The sequence below is a fragment of the Astatotilapia calliptera genome, chromosome 9 (genome assembly GCF_900246225.1).
Source record: "Astatotilapia calliptera chromosome 9, fAstCal1.2, whole genome shotgun sequence".
NCBI lineage: Eukaryota > Metazoa > Chordata > Actinopteri > Cichliformes > Cichlidae > Astatotilapia > Astatotilapia calliptera.
In genome coordinates this window covers 18,191,459-18,214,179 of record NC_039310.1, presented here as the reverse complement: position 1 = coordinate 18,214,179, position 22,721 = coordinate 18,191,459, and the positions used below count along the sequence as shown (strand labels likewise).

At 41.4% G+C, this 22,721-nt stretch overlaps 1 protein-coding gene across 3 annotated transcripts in view; it reads right to left on the bottom strand.

The window, feature by feature from the left end:
• map3k22 (mitogen-activated protein kinase kinase kinase 22) overlaps positions 1-20,343 on the bottom strand; it is a 42,829-nt gene extending 22,486 nt beyond the window's left edge. For 2 of the 3 annotated variants that reach the window (XM_026179638.1, XM_026179640.1), the window contains exons 1-3: positions 19,864-20,343; positions 6,295-6,378; positions 4,272-4,316 (exon numbers count right to left, since the gene is read on the bottom strand). In XM_026179638.1, coding sequence (XP_026035423.1) covers positions 4,272-4,316; positions 6,295-6,313 — 64 coding nt within the window. In that variant the 5' untranslated portion in view covers positions 6,314-6,378; positions 19,864-20,343. Of the gene's footprint in view, positions 1-4,271; positions 4,317-6,294; positions 6,379-7,806; positions 8,192-19,863 lie in introns of those variants that run through there. The other variant, XM_026179639.1, reaches the window with a different exon arrangement.
• Between the last annotated feature and the right edge of the window lie 2,378 nt (positions 20,344-22,721).

The following is a 22,721-nucleotide window of genomic DNA, read 5'->3' as shown; positions in this document are numbered from 1 at the left end:
GTACAAAGCAACAGCCATTAATACTAATGGCACCTTTAATGACATGCTATCTTTCCCAACATATACGGGCCTATTTATTTCTCCTATGGCTTGTAGTGTCAGTTATGAAGCGTGACAGACCAACTCTACTGACTAATGCTGGTTTTGTGGTGCTGCAGTTGTATCTATTTGCATAGGTAGTTGCTCACAGAGACTAACCAATAAAACCTACACAAACCCCAATGGCACGAAGCTCGCCTACTGACTCCTGGACAAGTGGGAGAGAACAGGGAAGATGTATCGACCAACCAGCTCTTTAAAATGAAACAAGGTAACAGTAGTGGGATATTATTAAAATGCAAACCAAGTAGACAAGATATTCAATCACAAACTGGGCTCATTGACGCTAAACACGCAGCTAGCTAATTTTAGCTAATGTTAGCCAGGAAAAGCTAATGGTGAAAACAGATGACACAGTCTGTATCAACCAAATATCAGAGTTAAGAATGTATTAAAAGTGTGTTTTATCTCTTTTTTTTTTTTATTTTCTCTCAACTTGACTATTTTCTTCCATCTCTTTACCCTAGCTCATAGGTGTCAAACTCTGGCCCGCGGGCCAAATGTAATTAGGCTGCGGGCCAAATTTGGCCCGCGGGCCATACCATACCAAATTACTATCAGAGCTGGCCTACTGGTATTATACAGCTAATATATATATTGTTTAGTATTAAGCTTTGCTTGTTCCATATTCAGTTTTTTAGCAAAATGTGTTTGAGTCCATAAGAAAAGATTCATTCTTATATCTGGAGGAATAAATATATTTCAATAAATATTAAAGTTAGTCCGCGAATTTGTTCCAGTTTTGAATTTTGGCCCACTGTGTATTTGAGTTTGACACCCCTGCCCTAGCTGGTCTGAAAAGATGGCTGCCGCTCCCGGAGCCTGGTTCTGCTAGAGGTTTCTTCCCGCTAAAAGAGAGGGGTTTTTTTTTATTCCCACTGTTGCTTGCTCACAGGACGTCAAGGGTCTTTACCTTATAATCTAAAGCGCCTTAAGACAGCTGTTGTTGTGATTAGGCGCTATGTAAACAAAACTGACCTGAATTTAAAGTATTCTTCATTTCAACCAGAGCTCATTTGCTCCAGCAGCTCTCTCATTATCCACTTATGTTTACCCCTAGTCCATCATCTGCCACTTAGTTGCATTAAGTTTCAGCGGACACTTCCAAATTAGCCACATGAGTGAAGTGTGAATGACATGTTTCTCTTCTTTGCTGTGTGGTCCAGTCCCTCCACTTAAAAAGAAACTAAATAATGTCAACTGATAAGAAAAATTCCACCTACAAAAAAAACTGCGCCCACAGAGCAAACAACAACAACAGTATAAGAAGTACTCTTGCATGGTCCAGACTGCACATTGGATCGCGTAGTGTCTGAAAGCACTAAAATGACTGCAAAGTCAGTATATCCAACAGGAAATCAGGCAAAAATATATATTCCTTTATGTTCTAACAACTTTATGAATACCTGTGTGGGTGAATTTATTTATTTATTTATTTTTTGAGAAAAGGACAGTAACTATGAGGCAGCTGAGTCATTTCTGGTAGTTTTCTCCCTTAAGGAGATTCTAGAGATAAGACAGATGAAATAACACCTATTTATGTAAATAACCTTGTAAAACAACACAATGTGTCCTGCCACCATCACACAAACGCATGCAAAGTGCTGTAAACTGCCCTGAGAAGACGATAGGAGACCCGGGTACTTATGACGTATGCTGTCAGCAGCGGTGGCTGACTAACCGTTCGACCAGGCATGTCCTCTCGGAACAGGAAGGAACTGAATCACTGTCTTAAGTTCTGAACGCGGAGCTGTGCTAACCATGTTGTTCCACATCAGGATATTCATGTATTTTTTGACTGACTCACAAGGGAAAAAACTCTGAATATGACAAAAAAATAAATTAAGCATGCAAAAATATTTATTTTTCCTTCTGTAGTGACAGGATTTTACATGAGAGCAAGGCTGCAGCTCGTGATAATGTTTTCCATTATCAATTAATTTGCTGAATAAGCTAATTTTTGCACAAAATCCCTCAAATCCAACAATATTCTGTTAAAATAGAGAAAATGAGTCACAATACATAAATAAATATGTAAACTGTTAAATATCCAAATACTAATCTCACAATCTAACTCTTGCAAATATTACCTCTGTCATTGTTTCTCATTTGCACTGCTTCTCTCTTGTGAAATCTGCTGTTTGAGTCCAGCCTCTACAGGCTTACAGCTCCAGACTACCCTGTGCACTTGCAGTCAAGGATACAAAACAAACAGAGGCCAGCATGTGTATGTGTATGTGTGTGTGTGTGTGTGTGTGTGCGCATATGTGTGTGTGTGTTTGTGCTCTCTGTAGCCTATGGATAATAGCGGAGAAACGAGTGTGAGAGGGTTCATTGGAACAGGGGTGGGGGCAGTGAGAGCATGTGAGAAATGTGTGGTGGTGCACAGAGCTGGCTCTGATGGCTGCCTATAAGTGAAGTTATTACATCACTCCCAACTGATCCACGGCCACTGCCAGGCTGAGGCCAGCCAAGGCTAACCACCAGCACAGTGGAAAGCAACTGCCACATACACCAAACACACATCACCGCCAGAAGTAGCCTCAGTGACTGCTTCAGGAACCCCATGGCAACGTGTGACCCAGAATAGTTGCAAATGTTTTGAGAAGAGGAGGGGAGGGTTGATAAATTGGGCTACCTTCAGCTCCCCCCCATCTGCTCTCATTGTGTGTTGCGCAAAATGTGACACGCATAAGAAAAAGGGGGAATTCCAGGAAGCCGGGCAGAGCGAGCAACATTACACAATGTCGACCGGTTGCTGCCCATTGCATCATCGCCCAGCATCTTTCGTCTCGTCACGGGCTAACTCTGGGAACTGCGAAAGTGGCAGTGGACGAAATAAAGCAAGAACTTTGCTTCAGGATGGGTGACAATAAAAAGGAGACGTCTTCTCGTAACTGCTGCTCGAGCTGAGTGTTTTATGAAAGCAGAGCAGAAGCTGGGAGATGAAGGTAGAGCGAGACAACTCCCCCAAACCCTAAAGTTGCTTACAAAATAGAACAAGCTACGAGAGGATACGACTTCTGCAAGCCAAAAGTATTTAAGGACCAGCGAGGCAGAGCGTCTGTGTGCGTGTGTGTGAGAGTGAGAGATGCAGGCTGCCTGAATGAAGACATTGAGGGGATTTCCTGGTGCCGAGAGACGCATCATGCCAAAGGCGTCCGGCAGGATTAGCGGCTGGAGCCAAACGTGTCCTCACTCTGCAGCACTACGGTTCGAGCTCTGACGCACAACAAGCACACAAGCACATGCACACACACACAAGTCAGCCATAACAAGCAAGGCGGGCTTCCCAGCTCTCACCTCGCTGTTTATCGAAACCGTGGCAGATATAATTGGACACCTAATGGATGTAATGTTTAAACCTCAGAAGTTAATCTTTCACCAAGAATAATGACCCTGATGTAATGTAGGTGGGTGTGCAACAGTGGTTGTGCAATTAATGTTTGTACAAGGTCTGTGCTAAAGGCTTTTCACTGGACAATGTTTGCAAATATGCCCATTCAGTATCTGCAGGCCGTGGCATTCCTCTCTCAGCCTGCGTCAGCTTGGCTTAGCCGTGTCACCACTACTGTTACAGATCTGGAAAGATCTGTTAAGCAATTATTTGAGGAGAGCTATTAATAGCAGTCTAATGTGTGTTGAATATGGGGAGTAGTTTTTAGCATTATGTACATTTTGCAAAATTCAGAATTTCAGAGTTCTTTTTTTTTTTCAAAGCTCACAATCAGCTAGGAAATTTGCTGCAGCTCTATTTACTGAACTCTCGACAGAGCTGAAAGACTTTATACGAAGCCACGCTAAAATAAGAGACGCACACTGTCTAAAAGAGCAGGAAAAAATCTACAGGAGAATTCCATAACGCCAGAGGGTAGAGGTTGCATCGCACAATTCCTGCTCCCGTTTCCAAAACTTAAATCATCTTTATAACACCTGGATCAGGAAACGCTTCCAGCCATTCGCGTTGTTGCACTGATGCATGGACACGCCAAGCCCAATGCCAAGAACAACCACATGCAGCAACATTTATGTCAGGTGGAAAACCTTACGTAACACACTGACGTGACTGTGGGGATGATTTCTTCTTTTGTCCAGAAAGCATTACATACATTTACAGAACAGGCCTAGTATGTCATACAATTCCTGTAGCTCCATCAAGGCTGGGTGTTTACCTTGTGAGTTTCTGTGCTGTCCAGATCCATTTTGGAGACCGTCATCTGTGGAAAAAAAAACATCATCATTTTGGATCACAGTGAAAGCAGGTCCAAAATAAAACAATTGACAGCATATGCTGGCTGCTGATACTTTGAGTTCAGAGAATCTACTGTTGAGAAACAACAACATGCAGTGCTGTGAAAAGCATTCATCCCCATCCACATTTTTTGCATATTTGTCACACTTATGTGTAAATGCAAATTAAAAAAAAATAAATTTTTAAATGATGATTTCATTTTTTGGGGGAAAAAAACCCTATAACCCCAAAAGAACCCGTGTGACAAAAGTGAAGTAAGCTAAAAGATCTTGAGCTAAAGAACCAGCTGAGTAACAACGTCATGGACATCTGTCAGTCTGTTAAGTGTTACAAAGCCATTTCTAAGGCTTTGGGATTCCAGTGAACCACGGTGAGAGCCATTATCCACAAATGAAGAAAACTTGGCACAGTGGTGAGTGGCCAACCTACCAAATTACTCCCCAGAGCAGATCAATGACTCATCCAGGTTGTCATAAAACAATTCAGAACAACATCTAAGGAACTGAAAGCCTCGCATCAGTTAAGGTCAAAGTTCAGGATTCAACAACAAGAAAGACAATGGGCAAAAATGGCCTCCATGGGAGAGTTCAAAGGAAAAAAACACTGCTGACCAAAGAACATCAAGCCAACAGTCAAACATAATGATGGTAGTGCGATGGTCTGTGGCTGCTTTGCTGCGTCAGGACCTGGACGACTTGTCGTAATTGATGGAACCATGAATTCGTCTCTCTACCAGAAAATCCTGAACGAGACTGTCGGGCGATCAGTTTGTGTTCTAAAGCTCAAGTTGGGTTATGCAGAAGGACAATGATCCAAAAAACACCAGCAAGTCCACCTCTGAATGACGCAAAAAAAAAACAATAAAAAAACAAACAATAAAAAACCAGCATAAAGGTTTTGGAGTGGCCTAGTCAAAGTCCACACTCAAATTTGATTGCAATGCTTTTGCTGAACCTTAATTTCTCCCCCATAATGATAGCATTTGAAAACCTCCTGTAATGTGTTTTGAGACCTCAATGTGTGTCAAAAAGGATGTGGTGTGACAACCACCAGATCAGGGTTTTTTTCCAAGGGTAGCCCTAGTAAGCTGCATAGGCAGAGATCACCCTCACTAACTTCTAATGCACATCCAAGCATTTTGTTCTGGAAGCAGGAACCCAAGAATAGTGGGCCAAAGTTCCTCCTCTATGATGTAAAACACTTCATTCCAGTTATCGCAAACACTTGATTGCAGTTCTTGCTGCCAAGGGTGGCACAAACACTCCTCAGGTTGTGGGGACAATTACTTTTTCCACACAGGGTCAGATAGGTTTGGATGACTTATTTCCCTTAGTAAATAAAATGGTCATTTCATTTCTTCATTAACTGCATGTTGTATTTATTCATGTCTAATATTATTTACATGAAATTTACTTTGTCTGAAACATGCGATTGTGACAAATATGCAAAATAACTAAAAAAAAAATCAGGAAGGGTGCGGATACTTTTTTACAGCACTGCGTCCACAGCTAGCAATTTTTTTTTTTGCATAATTTAGGCATGCATGAGTGCATTCAGAGACATTCTTATACAGTTTATTTTGCAGGAGATAAATAAACACAGTACACTGGAAACATGCACACTGTTGTTACAGGTATTAAGGCGTTATTTTTCTCTTCTACAACCTTCAAGTTGCCAAAATCAAGACTTCATATCTGAGGAAAGGTTTAAAAATGAGGAACAACAGAAAAAAAAAAAACAATGCAAAATCTGAAAATAACTGTCTTTTCTTTCCCTCTTTTTTTTTTTTTTTTTTTAAAACACTGTGCTTTTACATGTGTTGTTTTTCTCTGCACTGTTCCTGCCAGAGGAAGAGCGAGAGGTGTGTATATTCCCAGTAAGCAAGCATGTTTCTGTACGTACACAGTGCAGCCTAAAGCAACTCGCTTTCAAACGCTACTCACCCATGTTTACTGTCATCATCAGGAAGTGGCCCTGTTGAACTAGAGCACGGAGCTCAACTTCTCTCTGCTGCTGAAGACTTCACCCTGAGAGTGAGGCAAAAAAAACAACAAGGTTTCAACATCCAAGAACTGTGCCATTTTCTTTCAGCGAGGCGAGCATTATTTCTGAGAGTGCACAAAAACAAAGACAAAACAGGACGCAGGTGGTAGTATCAACACAGCGCGTTATTTTTCCACAACGGTGTGACTGCTTGTGTTTTTTATTTGTTCTTTTTTTTTTATTTATTTTTTTATTTAAACTAGTCTCTTGAGATTGACATATCCTCTACTCTGAAAAATAGCATGAAAGCCATTAGTCATAGTCCTGTGAATGCCCCCGGTGTGTGTTTACTGCCACCACAAAAACCGCAAGACGGCATCAGTGAAGGCGGGCATGGGGGTTTGCCCGAACACCTGCCGCAAGTAAAGACCATGAGAATTTCCAAAACAAAGTAGCGGAGAATCTGTACTCGCATCCGTATTTTGTGTTGCAGTCAGCACAGTGAGTGAAAATGCATGCTTATGGTAGATCTCAAGCCAAATACATCCATCTCACAGTATTCGTGCATCACCACTTCATGCTTACGGCCACTGAAGCGTTCCCCTTAAACAGGCCAACGTGCACATATTTCTCACGCAAAGACTGCAGGAAGCATTTGTTTGTTCTTTGAATGCAGTCTATGCAACAACAAAAAAAAAAAAAAAAGAGGAACAAGAACTAGTGCCTCAGCTGCTCCAAACGGTGTTGTGGTATTTGAATATTTGCAGTGGTTGGGACTTCAGTGTGTTCCCCATTACAGCATCAATCACAGAGCCATAGAAGGTATTGTGCACACTTCAGAAATCCAAAAAAGGTCAAGACCTTTTTAAACCTATGTTTACATCCATTTAAAGACAGCTTGAAGCAGCTTGAAGAAAAGCAATTGAGCTCAAACGTAACGCGATATTATTTTTAGTAAATGCTAAAATACACTTCTAGCTATGAGTGATTGCTAGCTACATGGGAAATTCAATCTTAATTGAAGCTCAGATTGCTAATGTTAGCCACATATTACCTAGCAGCTCTGGGTATTTAGATGAAGCAAAACTACATTTTAGTTACACAAGTTCTTCTTGCAGTAGAGGGTTAAAAGGTTCTTTTGGCTGAGCAATCAGAGGCCTAGCTGCTAATGGCTGCTCGTTGCTACACACAGACAACACAAAAATCACAGCTACTGTTGTCAGTGGCTACAGTCTGACACTAGCAGAGTCACCGGTGACACACTTGATGTCAGTTTTGGCTAAAATCCCTGAGTAATGCTGCTCTAATTCCTTGCCGTAAACTCCGCAATCGCATGGTTAACTGGACGGTCCAGCTCAAAGTCAGAACACCACAGTGAAGAGAAGCGCTAATACGGAAAACAAAATAGCAAACGCAAGCCACAAAAGGAAATTAAAACACAAAAGAAATCCAGTTTGTGTGTTTTCACCTACGCCAAAGTCTGTGTTACCCCACTGAGCCCAGATAAATGCTCCGGCGTGCCTGCAGAGACACAAACACTTTCTCTTTGTGTCAGCCAGAAAACTTTTCATAAAAGCAATAAAAAGCGGCCACTGGAGCAATTTACAGCCTGAGGGGTAGAGTCACAGAGTGCCAACAGAGTTTGAACAAGGGAACAGACAGGGTACTGCTGTCAGTGCACTGGCATCACACAAGCTAAAAAGCTGGAAAGCTGAAACTTAAAGGAAATGTGGAAGAGCAAGGGTGCTCTAAATGTGTCGTGATACCAGCGTTAAATTTGGCTGAATTCACCGGATAATACGATTGCAAAGAACTAATATATTCAGTGTAGAGCTGGGCGATAGAACGATAACGATATGTATCGCGATATAACTTTTACTCGATAGAGAAATTAAGCTATCGCGATAGACCTCGCCGCTCTTGTCCTCTTAAAAAAAAAATAAAAATAAAAATAAAAAAATAAAAAGGTCAGCCAATCCAAATTAAGTAGCACAGAGCCGAACCAATCACAGCCGCAGCGTCACGTCGCGTGACTTGTTACTTACAGCACAAGTGCCAAGCCGCACGTGTGTTTGTTTGGGAAGCAGCCAGCGGGTAATGGAGCCAGCGCGTAATGGAGGAAATGAGTGTGCCGACTAGAAAAGTCAACCGAGCGTGACCGAAGAGAAAACAGACGATGGTTCCAATGCCGGAGAGATTGTCGAACGGAAGAGCCATAGAAGTTCCGTAGTGTGAAGGTATTTCGGCTATTTCAAGTCTGACAAAAAACAGAGTAGCATGCACTGTAAATTGTGCCGAAAGCAAGTCTGGAAATACAATAAACTGGTGCATGCGTCACACTGTGCGCCACGTTATTGTTTCGGTGAAATGAATTTCTACAATACTGTTACTGTTAATTCTACTCTCTGCAGTGTTTAAATGCTTACATATACACACAGTTACTGTCCCTCCACACATACGACTCTGTTCTGCTTCTATGCCCCAGCTTTGTTTACTTTTTCCCACCGAGGCTTCTAGACTTCTGATTGGCCAACATTTCTGCACGGTTAGGAATCTAGCGCCACCCGCTGCTTTGGCATGTTCATAGCAGCCTTTTCCTTCATTTCTGCCTTTATGTGTGGACGGGATTATTTTTTAAAACGGAAACGGAAAATCTCCGTTTTCAAAAATACCCGTGTACGTGTGGACGTAGCCTCAGTCTCTGACTGGAAGCGCTAATTCGTCATTCGGCTTTTGTCAGACTAAAGTAACTGTTAAAACTGTTTGAAAAGCTCAGCTATACAACAAGGAGAGATTGAGAATTTCCTTTTAGTTCTCAGTTTATTTGATATTGACAAAAGTTAGTCAGTTTTGTCTGTTCTTCTGTAAAACAAACTAAGATTTATTTTTAGAATTAATATTTTGTTTCTAAGTGGAATTGACAATTTAGTCTGTTTCGTTTGTTCTATTTTGAAACTTAAACGCTTTAGCGGCTGCCTTTTGTGTAGTTTGCAATATTTGCCTTTATTTATCTGAAAAAGTCTCATGTTCCTTAAGTACATCTACCCTGTTGAACTTATTATGGGAAATAAATATTTAAATAAAAACAAGCTGCTGATTATTTCACATTTTACTTGTGAGCAACGGCACATTTAAATCTTACAAATATAGTTATTTGGCTTATATTGTGATAGATATAGTTATCGCCTGAAATGAAAAAAACATATCGTGATATGAAAAAATCTCATATCGCCCAGCTCTAATTCAGTGTGTTCGGTACATCTGGTGTAAAGACCAGGACGTTATTAGGAAAGGGAATACGAGCAAAGCTCCGCCTGTACGGTGCCGTTGACCACACATGAAAGAGACGATGAGCCACGAGACAGGTGGTCTCCTAACACCACGTCGCCCAGTCTGTTGATGCCACACACAAATGCACGCACGCACACAGGAACAGAACAGCCTCTGTTTTATGCCAGCAAGTCACCAGATGGGCCATCTGCTTCCCTCCTCTGCCCAGCATGATGCCAGGCTAGTGGTACCCACTGATCGCAAGCCCAGTTCTCCACACACTTCTTGGCAGGCGGGTAATGTGACAGCCCCGCTTGTTGAAGATCAAATGCTAATCGCCGCTCGCTCTTGTTGCTCAGCAGCCACGTGTCTTACGAGAGGGGACTGTCAAGTCTGTGCGCTAGATGGTCTATGAGGAAAAGCATGCATTGAGCCTGCAAATGCTCCAGAAGTGTCTGAAACACTGTGACGCACTCCACCGTCAAGATATGGAGGGAAAAGTCAGCAGTCAGGCAGGCTAATGTTTCACTGTTAGATACCTCTCCTTTGTCACTACATAAGAGAACGGCGCTTTATAGAGAAATAACAAAGGAGAGCTAAACTCTTCAACCACACGCCTGTACACTAACCTTCTACAGGTCTATACATCACTCTCCAACTAAGTAACTAAGTGGGCCACATCTCTGAGGGAAACACCCTCCTAATTTAGACTAGAGAAAGTGGGAGGTCTGTCCTCCAGCTGCCTGATAGCCAAAGCAGCATGATCTCATATGTGACATCACTCTTGACATGGAGTCCCAGAGAAATCACCATTTCAGAGGTCAACCTCTAGATATATTTTTTTCTTATTTGACGGGGTTGGGTGCTGGGTTTCCCCTCTCCAACAATCACAGAACAAGAAATTGATCCACAGACATCAGAAGAGGAAGTGATCAGTGATGAGATAAAGGAATGTTGTGGCAGTATACCTGTGGAAGATATGCAAAGCACCAGGCTATTCTGGTCCCTTTTATTCTTCCTGTAATATTTCTCATCATACGGTCATCTCAGTTCAGATTGAAGAATGGAAACAGGGAGAAAGAGACATCCAACGATAACACACACCGTTAAACCCAAATACCTCCACAGTTTCCGTTTTTTTTCCTTCAGTTCCAACAACGCTTGATATGAAACACGTGAAACCGCCTATGTTGTGCAAGTAATCAAAGTGACACCAGCTAATCCAGGCAAGATGTTACAGGCAGTGATGAATTACACATTCAAGTTTCAGGAGTCTGCTAAATGATTTCCAAATCATGTGGGAGTTATTGGAAGCCAACAGATCTGCAACAGTGGACAAAATACATCCAAGGTCCTGTTACAGTGTAGCAACAGTACTACCTGTTATAACAAAAGCAAAGGTCGTAATGGAGGTCGCTGTATCCAAAATAAGGTTAAAACAAACATCTTTTACTGTTAATGAAACCGCACAATGCATCGCAAGCCTGACATCATAATACCCGGTGGACTGTCTGAATTGCAACTCCCGCAGGAAGTGCAGGGTGATTAAGCGAGACGTGGCTATTTAGGTGACTTACGCTTTTTAAAAAGGTCAGCAGCAGGGGTGTCCTGTCTGCTAAACGCTTGCCAAGATTGTGTTGTGGCCACCCCGCATGAGTCAGAGGGTTATGCTTGCTGATTCTGGGAAGTAAGACAATACCTTATGTCCTATTGCTCAATAAGCCCACTGAGGGATTTCTATGCAGGGACACAGTTGAGGACCTCTGGGTGGTGGAAGACACGTGTGGGTGGGAGAATGTCATTCTGTGTGGGGCCTAAGCGCTTTATCATAACCTTGGTTCCCCTTTCTTTGTCTCAGGAGAGTTATTGCTGAGAAGAGATCTAAGCCCTTTAGTGGAACAACAGGCTTAATGATTGTGTCCTACAGCACATGAAGAGGATTTTTCCTGTCCTCCAGCACTAAATCTACGGTGTATTTCAAATAAAGGAAATTTCCCGTTGGATGTGAAGCCATTATTTATACGTCAAATTAGAGCTGGGCGATAGAACGATAAGTATCGCGATATAACTTTTACTCGATAGCTTAATTTCTCTATCGCGATAGACCTCGCCGCTCTTGTCCTCTTAAAAAAAAAAAAAAAAAAAAAAGGTCAGCCAATCCAAATTAAGTAGCGCAGAGCCGAACCAATCACAGCCGCAGCGTCACGTCGCGTGACTTGTTACTTACAGCACAAGTGCCAAGCCGCGCGTGTGTTTGTTTGGGAAGCAGCCAGCGGGTAATGGAGCCAGCACATAATGGAGGAAATGAGTGTGCCGACTAGAAAAATCAACCGAGCGTGACCGAAGAGAAAACAGATGATGGTTCCAATGCCGGAGAGATTGTCGAACGGAAGAGCCATAGAAGTTCCGTAGTGTGAAGGTATTTCGGCTATTTCAAGTCTGACAAAAAACAGAGTAGCGTGCACTGTAAATTGTGCCAAAAGCAAGTCTGGAAATACAATAAACTGGTGCATGCGTCACACTGTGCGCTACGTTATTGTTTCGGTGAAATGAATTTCTACAATACTGTTACTGTTAATTCTACTCTCTGCAGTGTTTAAATGCTTACATATACACACAGTTACTGTCCGTCCACACATACGACTCTGTTCTGCTTCTATGCCCCAGCTTTGTTTACTTTTTCCCACCGAGGCTTCTAGACTTCTGATTGGCCAACATTTCTGCACGGTTAGGAATCTAGCGCCACCTGCTGCTTTGGCATGTTCATAGCAGCCTTTTCCTTCATTTCTGCCTTTATGTGTGGACGGGATTATTTTTTAAAACTGAAACGGAAAATCTCCGTTTTCAAAACTACTCGTGTACGTGTGGACGTAGCCTCAGTCTCTGACTGGAAGCGCTAATTCGTCATTCGGCTTTTGTCAGACTAATGTAACTGTTAAAACTGTTTGAAAAGCTAAGCTATACAACAAGGAGAGATTGAGAATTTCCTTTTACTTCTCAGTTTATTTGATATTGACAAAAGTTAGTCAGTTTTGTCTGTTCTTCTGTAAAACAAACTAAGATTTATTTTTAGAATTAATATTTTGTTTCTAAGTGGAATTGACAATTTAGTCTGTTTTGTTTGTTCTATTTTGAAACTTAAACGCTTTAGCGGCTGCCTTTTGTGTAGTTTGCAATATTTGCCTTTATTTATCTGAAAAAGTCTCATGTTCCTTAAGTACATCTACCCTGTTGAACTTATTATGGGAAATAAATATTTAAATAAAAACAAGCTGCTGATTATTTCACATTTTACTTGTGAGCAACGGCACATTTAAATCTTACAAATATAGTTATTTGGCTTATATCGTGATAGATATAGTTATCGCCTGAAATGAAAAAAACATATCGTGATATGAAGAAATCTCATATCGCCCAGCTCTACGTCAAATGCATGTTCAGTTAGAGACGCTGCACTAGAAGGTCAATGACTAAACTTATCTCTTTGCACAAATGAGTGCGATAGAAGGTTTATTAAGAGGGAAAATGTAGGGGGAAATCACCAAGTATGAACCTTACCAGTTGCTCATTTTGGGTCAAAAAGTTGTTTTTTTTAATAAATCTTGGTCATACCATATGACTATAAAACGAAGGATTATTATGGTGTGAAACCAAATGATCGGTGGCTAACTTAAGCCTAACTTAAGTGCTTAGCCAAGGAGCTTGTAGTCTCACATTCAGACCCACTGCTTCATATTGCACACGATTTTAAGCAACTAAGATGGAGACTGAAACGTTTACATCGACACTATAAAAAAGGACGTCCAAAACAAGCAGATTTTATGCAGCACAACCATTTAAAAGTTTCATTTAAGCTGCAAAACCCAACAGCTTTCCCTTCATCCTACATAGGAATGCACTGATTGCGAAATTCTAGGCAAACACCGAAGCTTAAAAATAGAAATCTGGCCAACGGCCAACGTTGATATCGTCATCTTTGTTTATTCTACTTCAGTTATGCAATGGCTCACTTTGTTCCAGAAGAACCAATAGATTTTCATTGTATGAATGAATATCACTGTTCTAAAGTCATGCAGCCCTTTATCACACCATCTTGGAACATACAACTTGGGGAAAACTGATGTAACGCAACAGGTAACAGATGATGTGCATGGTTAAAATGATCGGTTAACCACCGAAAGCTAGCATACCATTTTCAGCATGCAAGGTCAACATTATATCAATTTCCTGAAGTCAAATTTCTTAACACTGTCAGTTTCCAATGGTATAAAAGAGACATTACCAGCAAACGTCAGGCTTTATAAATCTGGAACCAATCAAGGTTTAGCATGTTTGCCGGGTCGAACGCTGGCTTGAAAGTTTAAACTTTCATTTCATCACTTCTGTTTGCGGCAATCTGAGAAGACGGTACAAATGTTGGGAGAAAGGCGTGTAACCAGAACCTAAAGAGGTGTATGAACTGGAGCTCAGTGTTTTATCTTCACTCAGTCCAGTGCTACCAATCAGATTCCAGCGTAAGATGATCTTCCTCATTGATAGTGATGGCTCTGTTAGCTAGGAGATAAGTAGATCTGCCCTCCATTATCATCAACCGCACAGCAGTGGCTAAAAATAGCCAAAAGAAAGAGTGGTTTCTCCTGCCATCCACAATGCATCCACTCCCTGGATCACCAGACCCCTACTCACCACCCGAGAGAAATCTGTACGATCTGTAAAGTAAGCTGTATTTTCCGTTACGAGGTGGCATGCTGTTACAAGCACATTGATTCATTGTGTTTCTCCACCCACAGGCAGTCATGCAGAGACAGCTCGTGGACTTAAACCCATTTCACGAGACAGAATGTCAAACAGCTGTGGTTCAGGAAGACTAAAGGAAGCGTTTCGGCTTTGCCAGCAAGCTGTTTATCCATGAAGAGCGTCTCGTTTCTGGGCATTTGATGCTCACAGAGGCTAAATAAGTGCGACAGTGAAGAATCCAAAAGCAAAGTGATAATTAAGTTCCAAGAGTCTCCCGAGTCATTTTTATTTAAAGTCTCTGCAACAAACTGCAAACTGGCCTCACTTCTGTTTATAGGGATAAACCATTATACATGGTAAAGAATGACACCTGCCTTGTGTAGCATTTTATATAACTGTGTACACACAAGCCTCAACATGTATGACTTAGTATGTAGACTTTCTGCTCTCTGGCCGCCTGTCCTTGCAGCTTCGGGCTCTGCTGCTGCTGACGGCATCGTCCTTACGGTCAAAAAAGCCGTGCAGACAAAGCTCAATCAGGACAACTTCCTCTTGGTTTCTGGAGCAGCGGGGGCCGGACCTTACTGCACTTTCACAGATAAAGTAAGCTGACCCAGACTAAGTCCTTCCACTTTGTCCATATATCTGCTTGTCGTAGGCTCACTTTATATTCGATCAGAGTCGTATTTTTGCCCCCCCCCCCGCGCAACTACATCGTGACAGAACATGTCCTAACATGTTGCAACTGTGTCCGAGATGAATGAAAAGAGGCTTAAATTTATCTATGCAAACTAGCAGCACGTAATGGTAATGCTACTCTTAGCAATGTGTGGCAAAGGAAGCACTACACACCTGTATTTGTCCAGCGTCAATCTGTGTTCTTTAAACATGACGTGTTAACACGAGCTGTGCAACAACTGTTATCTTGAAGTCGATTTACAGATTTTTCATGGATGTCTGGGTTTGGCTGGGTAAAGACAGAAAATAGTCTCAAAACCACTAAAGCATTTTTAGTCAATCTTTCCACTGAGGCTGTATATTTTTCCTTAAGCATGATCTCTTTGTATATTTGAATATATGCTGCTTTGGTTTGGATCTGCTTCCGAGTTCCTGCTGTGGAAATATGTTACTGCCACTATCAGGCTTTGCCGTAGAGTTGGCGAAATCCATGTGGCTTTTATTTCACTTTGCAAATACAGTACATAGAAATCAGGCCAATGCCCTTTTTTAGTCACACCAGACGACACAGTCTTTGTTTCATTCAACCTCAGACTGATTCATCAAAGCCTGAAACGCTTTTATGAGTCTTTTACTTTTGAATGATGTCTTTCACCAATCTACTAGAAAGACCTGGCAGAGCATGGTGACTTGCACTTCACAGCACCAACATGACCAACAAGTTCACTTAAACTTCTTTAGAAAGAGTCACAGTGTTGGTATTTAAACATTTTTATTATGAGCCTTAAATAAAAACTGCAGTGCTCCTGAAAACTTTCTCTCTGCTCTGCGCATCAAAGCCAGGATTTTGGCTTTCAAGTGAATCTGACAGACATGGACTCAGCTCAGATTTTATGGGGAGTCTATTAAAGAATGATGGAAATCAAAAGGACAAAACTATAGCCGAAGCTCAATTCCACATTTTTAAACTGCACCTTTCCATTAACTGAACTGAAAAAGGTTTTCTTTGTCTTCTCTTTTGGTCCATCAGTCTTCACACAGTATCCATGTCTTAGACTACAACCTTCGTCAAACTCTGACTTCATACATTCAAAGTTTAAATGTATATTATAAAAGCTGCCAAACCAAAGGTTGGTTTTTGTAGTCAAACCAGATTTTTGAGAAACACATCTGAAACTGATCTGTTTACATCTGGTGTTTATAGATTTAAACAGTGCTGCACAAAATACCCCTTATTTCTTTATATTTTGCTTTGAAGGCTTTCTTGTAATTTTTAAGTGGTCTTGAGCAACAGTTCTCCAGGCTTTCTGGAGGCCTTTTTAAAGTTTTTCTTTCGACATTGGTGCTTTTTCACAGATTTTCAGTCCAGTCCTTGTACTTGAAGATTTTTTTTTTGTTTGTTACATCACTTAACGCTGACCTATGAATCACTCTGTATACATGCAGTATAACAGATAACTGAAAAACATTTTAAAATGGTATCTTCTGTTACTTTGTTACTACCAGCACACTGGAAAAACATAATTTGTTCCCCTTTCTTTAGCTGAATTCACAATAAAATGCCAAAGATAACACAGTGTGACAGGCGTAAAATAGTATTTTGGCACCAAGAAAATGATTCCAAATGAGTCATTTGCTGAAAACTTGGCATAATTCAGGATGTTGCGCAGTTTGTTCTTAAACATTTTTGACAAAACTGGACAACAAGAGGACAAAACAAGAAGCGGCAGAAGTAAAAACAATCTACAGCAGATGAAAATGACCGGGAAGTCACGTCTTTAACAAATCCATCAAAGAACCTGACGCGTGACCTCAGAGATGCATCTGGACCTTGAGCAGATCCATCTACGGTTTGCTGAAGCCTCATCAGAAATGGCCTCAGTGGAAGACTGGCTGTCAAGAAACCATTCTTAAGGAAGGTAAACGGAGAGGAGAGGCTATGTTACACAAGAAATGGACTGAAAAATCAGTGGCAACAGGTCTGATGGAGTGATGAATCCAAATTTGAAAGCTCTGGTTCAAACTGTCAATATGTAGAGAGGGGGCCAGGACACAGGTACAACAGTGACTATTTACAGTACTTTTTTGCATGTTTGCGCATTTTAATAGATTGCTGCCCCGCCGCACTTTCATTGCAAAATATCAAGAAATTAGGGGTAGCTCAAGATTTTTGCACAGTACTGTACATACAGTATAAAAGAGTTGTATAGAAATAGGAACAAATAATGGAGTTATTGTCTATTAACTTTGCAGCACTGCACTTCACAAAATAGATTGCGATTCACTATGAAGACAGTTTGACTTTGCACTGTCTGCTCAGCTGTGACGCTACTCTGCAACATGTGCTGCAGGACTCACTGCAGAGTAGGGCTGTGCGATATGACCAAAATATCATATCCCGATAGAAGACATCTACTGTCCCGATAACGATATAAATCACAAAAATTTAACATTTTCTGTAAATTCTGTGAACCTCTGGCAGCTCGACTTGTGTGAAGTGTTTCCAGCTGGGCGTCGTGTACCTGGAGTCAAGTGTTTTAACTGATGCATGAAACGATACATTTTAGACATAAGTTGTAACGGCCGCCGTTTCTTTGTGAGTATTTATTACACGGCGTGCTGCGGGGAAAAGCCTGTTCTAACGTTTGAGTCTAAGGTTTATTTTTTAGCACCTGACGGCTCTTTTTTGCTTTTCATCCATAAATAATCTACATACTCTTTCACGTGATTCAGTTTATTTTGAAAAGTCTCAACAGGATCTTGAGCTTTATTGTGAAAGGTTTATGTGGAAAATAAACAAGCGGACACGTGATGGTTTTACCGTCGTTGTTGCTACGCATAAAAACAGGCGCTTGTCCGTCCTTAGTGTGGTTATATTAAATATAAGAGAAAGAGATAACTTTAAGAAATGAATATAGCCACTACAGTGACCATCAAAACGATGAAAAAATGTTGCTGTAAACAGTTTATTTTGCGACACAACGAAACAAACGATAGCGTAAACTGATCCGATATGTATCGTTATATCGAACAGCCCTACTGTAGAGTATTACTGACACAGGATTCTGAGCAGCTCTGCTGGATAAACTATGTGATTGTCACGACAAGCATCAGTTTCTGCATTATGGTCTGCAAAGGGAAAAGTTGTCTTGTTAGAAACACCTAAGAAAATACCAATAAATCCCTGACAGGCCATTTTGCTCTAGTAGGTTCCCGCCACACTCGGTGCCACTGGGACAACATTGCCTCGATAGCACATGCATGAACACTCGGTGAAAACAACAGCAGCCATATTATCACAGCTGGTAATCAAGCAATATTAAAAAAATATATTAAAAAAAACAAGGATTCAAGAGAAACCAATCCTCCCATCTCTCTGTACTCTGTCATCTCTCTCACAGTAATCTTTGAAAGGCCAGCTTTTCCTCAGTGGGCATCTGGAAAGCAGTGAAGCTCCCGTGAATTTAGCATATGATAGCACGGGTTTATGGTCATCGTGGAGCGGACAGCGTGGGGTAAAGGAGGCCGTGATGCTGAACTAATGACCGGCAAAGCCTCCCGTGTGACACTAAGAGGTGACACCATGATGTTAAAAGGAGTGAACATAACTTTCTCATAAGTAAACTGCAGGGGGGGGGGGGGGTCTTAATATTAATAATAATACAATCTGCATGAGCAAACTCTGTTGCACATGACATACTCCCATGCAGTTCTCAAAGGTTTTTCAGATTAAATGGGACGCTGTGAAACTCTGCTTAACAGACTTTCTACCTGTTTTTTTTCCTCCTCCCTGACCTTTGTCCTCATTAGTCCCATCAAAATGCAATTAATAACCCAGCACGTTTGTGTCTGGCACCATTCACTGTGGGATTCTGTCCTCTTATCAGCACAGTGGTTTGTTTTGCTAGAGGCACGCCAGCCATATCTGTGGGTGGTTTCCACTTGACAGTTTGACTCTCAGTTTAAGGCTATTCCTGAGCTCCAGGGCACGCCACAGCGATGATGAACTCATCCATCAGGGTGCCGCTCAGGCTCCTTCTCGTGAGTGCACTTCCAATTGATTTGATTTGATGAAGACGGTGGCCTCATTAGATCTAATTTAGCGCATCATCTCAGAGCTCTGCCATCTCTGGATGAAGCTCACCTGCATCCTCGTCGCTTTCTCACCGCCTCAGGAAGGCAGAAAAATCTCTTCGAAACCGAAAACAAAAGGACAGGAAACAAAAAAAAGTAACACACGAAGGACTTTTCAGGACAAGAACACTGAGGTTTCCTCTTTTCAAGAAAAACACCAGCTAAAGTAACCACAGTGAATCACAGAGGACTGGAAAACTGACAGCAGAGAGAGGGGAAGGACACGGGCTATGAATGACTCTACAATCACATATGATGGCACTGACTTTCCAGCAATCAGTCACATCTAAAGACATGCAATTTAGATGTCTTTAGATGCTGTGCTGTGCACTGGAAACGACCACTTAGCAAAAAGCAAACTTCCCCCCTCCCCACTATTTTCTTTTTGTTGCAACAGAAACAGTTTGTTGTGTCTTTAAAACTTTATCGTGTCTCTTTCCTTGTCCAAATCCAAATTCAGCATCATAACAGCCGCACTGAAATCACCTGAAAGCTCTCCAACTAACACTTTCCACTTGCAGGAAGGCCTACCTGTAAATGCACTGCACGTGATTTGTGTTACGAGCACTCACTTAAAAAGAACCCATAATAACATAATTAATATCTGCAAGTTTACTGTACTGTCGTGGAGTTTTATTTCCTATAAATGAGAAATAATAGTAACAAGCGGTGCTCCCAAATAAGGGGGAAAACCCCACAGTGGTTCTTACCTTGTTATCTGTGTGTGTCCATGATCCAGTTGCGGCTGCAGGATTTTTGAAAATGAACTGATTGTGGGCTGTAAGTTATCACAGACACGCGACAGGAAGAGCGGAAAAATCCTAACAGATGCGGAGAAAATCTTCCAAAAACAGTGAGCTGATATCCGGAAACTGCGCTCTGGACTAAGCGCAGAAATAACAACAAGAACTAGCTGCACTCAGGCGCAAAGATATTCTTCTTCTTTCAGAGGTGCATAAATCCAGAGTGGAGTGGACAGAGGGGAATAACCTGCAGTGGCCGATGTGTTTCAGAGTAAAGTTTTTTTTCTTCTTCTTCTTCGCCCTGCGCTTTGCTTGTCTCAACACACACTACGGAGAGGAGCGAGAGAGCCGAGTTTCACCCCGGAGCTGCGCCTCTGATGTCAGCAACAACGTGAGCTCCAGGAAGTGGTGACGCTGTCCGGTGGTGCGTTTCCACGGCAGCGGCTTCAAACCTCAGAGAGTACCGCCACACCGTGGACATCAGGGGCAAATACGTATTTTCCTGTGCTCCTACGCTCTGTGTCGCAAAGTTCAGGTGGACGGAGGTGCTGTGCTATACTGCAAATACTACTATCGATCCAATGCCAAGTAAACACATTTACAGTGATGATAGCAATCTCAATACTTTTAACTTATAAAGGCAGCTGACCTTACATTAATGCTGGGAGATACTGCAAGTTTTTGGTATTGATCTGATACCAACCTAACGTATAAAAGCAGCTTGTGTAGGGGAGGGCAGTGTTTATGACTTGTGAGATTAATCATCATCGATTTGCAAATTGAGACATTTTTAATTACCACTAAAACACTGAATTTTACATAGTTTTTAAATTTTGCCTGTCTCTAAAGCACTGTGGGTCCTCTTCTGTTGCTGTGTGTTGTTGCGCTATAACTGTGACATAATTAAAGCTACATGCTGAACTTAGACGATAGAAACAAAGTATCAATCCTACTGAGTCAGATACCAATACCAGCCTTGGTATTGATTCATACATGTAGTGAGCAATATGGTGGACATAGCAGGTTATGAAGTTGGCATTAGGCATAATCAGATTGGACAAACTTCAACCATCCCAACCAAAGGAAGACGAGCTAAAATCCAAATGTCATTGTTTTTTGGGGGAAGTATTTATGCTTTTTCCCCTCCTGTTTGTTTCCTTTAATTAACTACAGTGTGTGATTTTAATTGTATCCGTATGTCGATACATAGCATGCGGTAGAAAGGACAAAAATCGTGACACAGCTGTTGATGGGTTGAGGATTGCCACTTTAAAGGTTATGCAAGATGAGCAAGCATGAGTCTGATTAGATATATGTCAAATTTTCATATCATGCTGCTCTGTCAGGACTCCACATCTGGTGTGCAGACAGGCCAGCAGTGTTTGTCTCATTGTATCCATACTAAGCTGTTAGAAGTCTTTTTTTCTATCCATCCAGACTTGGAAAACACTGATATTTGGGATGATATGAACTATTTCATATCCAGGTAAAAATCCCACTGAGAATAAAACGCTCATTTTCAAGATCAATCTGGCAAAGGTTTGGTTTTGTTTTTTTTGTTTTTTTGGTGGTGGTGGGGCAGTGATCAGTTCTCCACACATGCCTGCTTCATCAGTGCAGCTGAAGTGTTTCTAACTCCCCTCACTTGATCTCAGTGGGTTGACAGTGCCTGTTGACTGTCATCATAGCTCCATTTGAGCATTTTAAATTGTCAGATAAAGAGCACGAACACTTGCATCTGCAAACACTGTGATACTATTTTACCATTAGCATGAATAATAATCTGTATCTTTTCCCTGCATGTCAGCTAATAGGAGCACACACACATGGCAGCACATTGCTAACTGTATTATAAGTATTACACCTCACTAAATGATCAAATGCTCTACTTAACCACACATCACTGACTATGTTTGCCTCTCATTTGATTGCTGAGCATTTGCATTGTGCATTTCATTTGTATCTTGGGGGGAAAAAGGCTACCTGTGTACCAAAAATTATTTACAATGGGCATAAAAACAAAACCCGGAGGGAGACAATCAGAATGACGAATGCTTAACTGACCTTGGGCCCAGCATCAGATTAGTTCCAAACAGCAGTGTTTTATTGTGATCAGACATGCCCTTGCTCTCTGTAAGACTGCTTCAGTGCAATGAATATCAATTGGACATTTGCATCTCTCTATGGATTTGAGTGCTTGTAGATGCTAAACTGTGCTGCAGATGAACACGGCATGCAGCTGTTATGAACACTCACAGCCTGTGAGTGTGGGGGAGTTCACATGTTTTTTATTTGTTTTGGGGTTTTTTCTAGCATCACCTGAGAGAATTTTGGAGATCAGGAGGGTTCCCCAGAGACAAACCACATACTATACCATTATATACTTGAGTCATATACGCTTACATATAGGTCATAGTATATAACATAACCTTTGTCTATTGGCCATCTGCAGAAATATTAAAATCATACTAATATTCATGTGTCTCATGTGTAAAAAACCATGCAGAATGAATTTTAAACTGATTGCTGAGTATTGAACCTTTGCCTTTACGAGTGCTGGGAAAACCAGTTAGAATAGAGTATATGTTTAATGAACATGTTTACATACTGGCGCTTATCCTTCTAGCTTTTACATTTTGCTAAGTGGTCTCCTAGAAAAATGGAAAAAATGCACATGCAAACTGTGGCTGATATCGATTTGTTGGGAATCAATGAGGCCTCTCTGTCAGTAAGAGGAGCACCTCAGGGAACCCTTAAAATACTGGGAAAGTCTTTTTTTAAAGCAATGTTCAAAGCTTTTCTAGTGTCTTTGGCAGTTTTCTGCT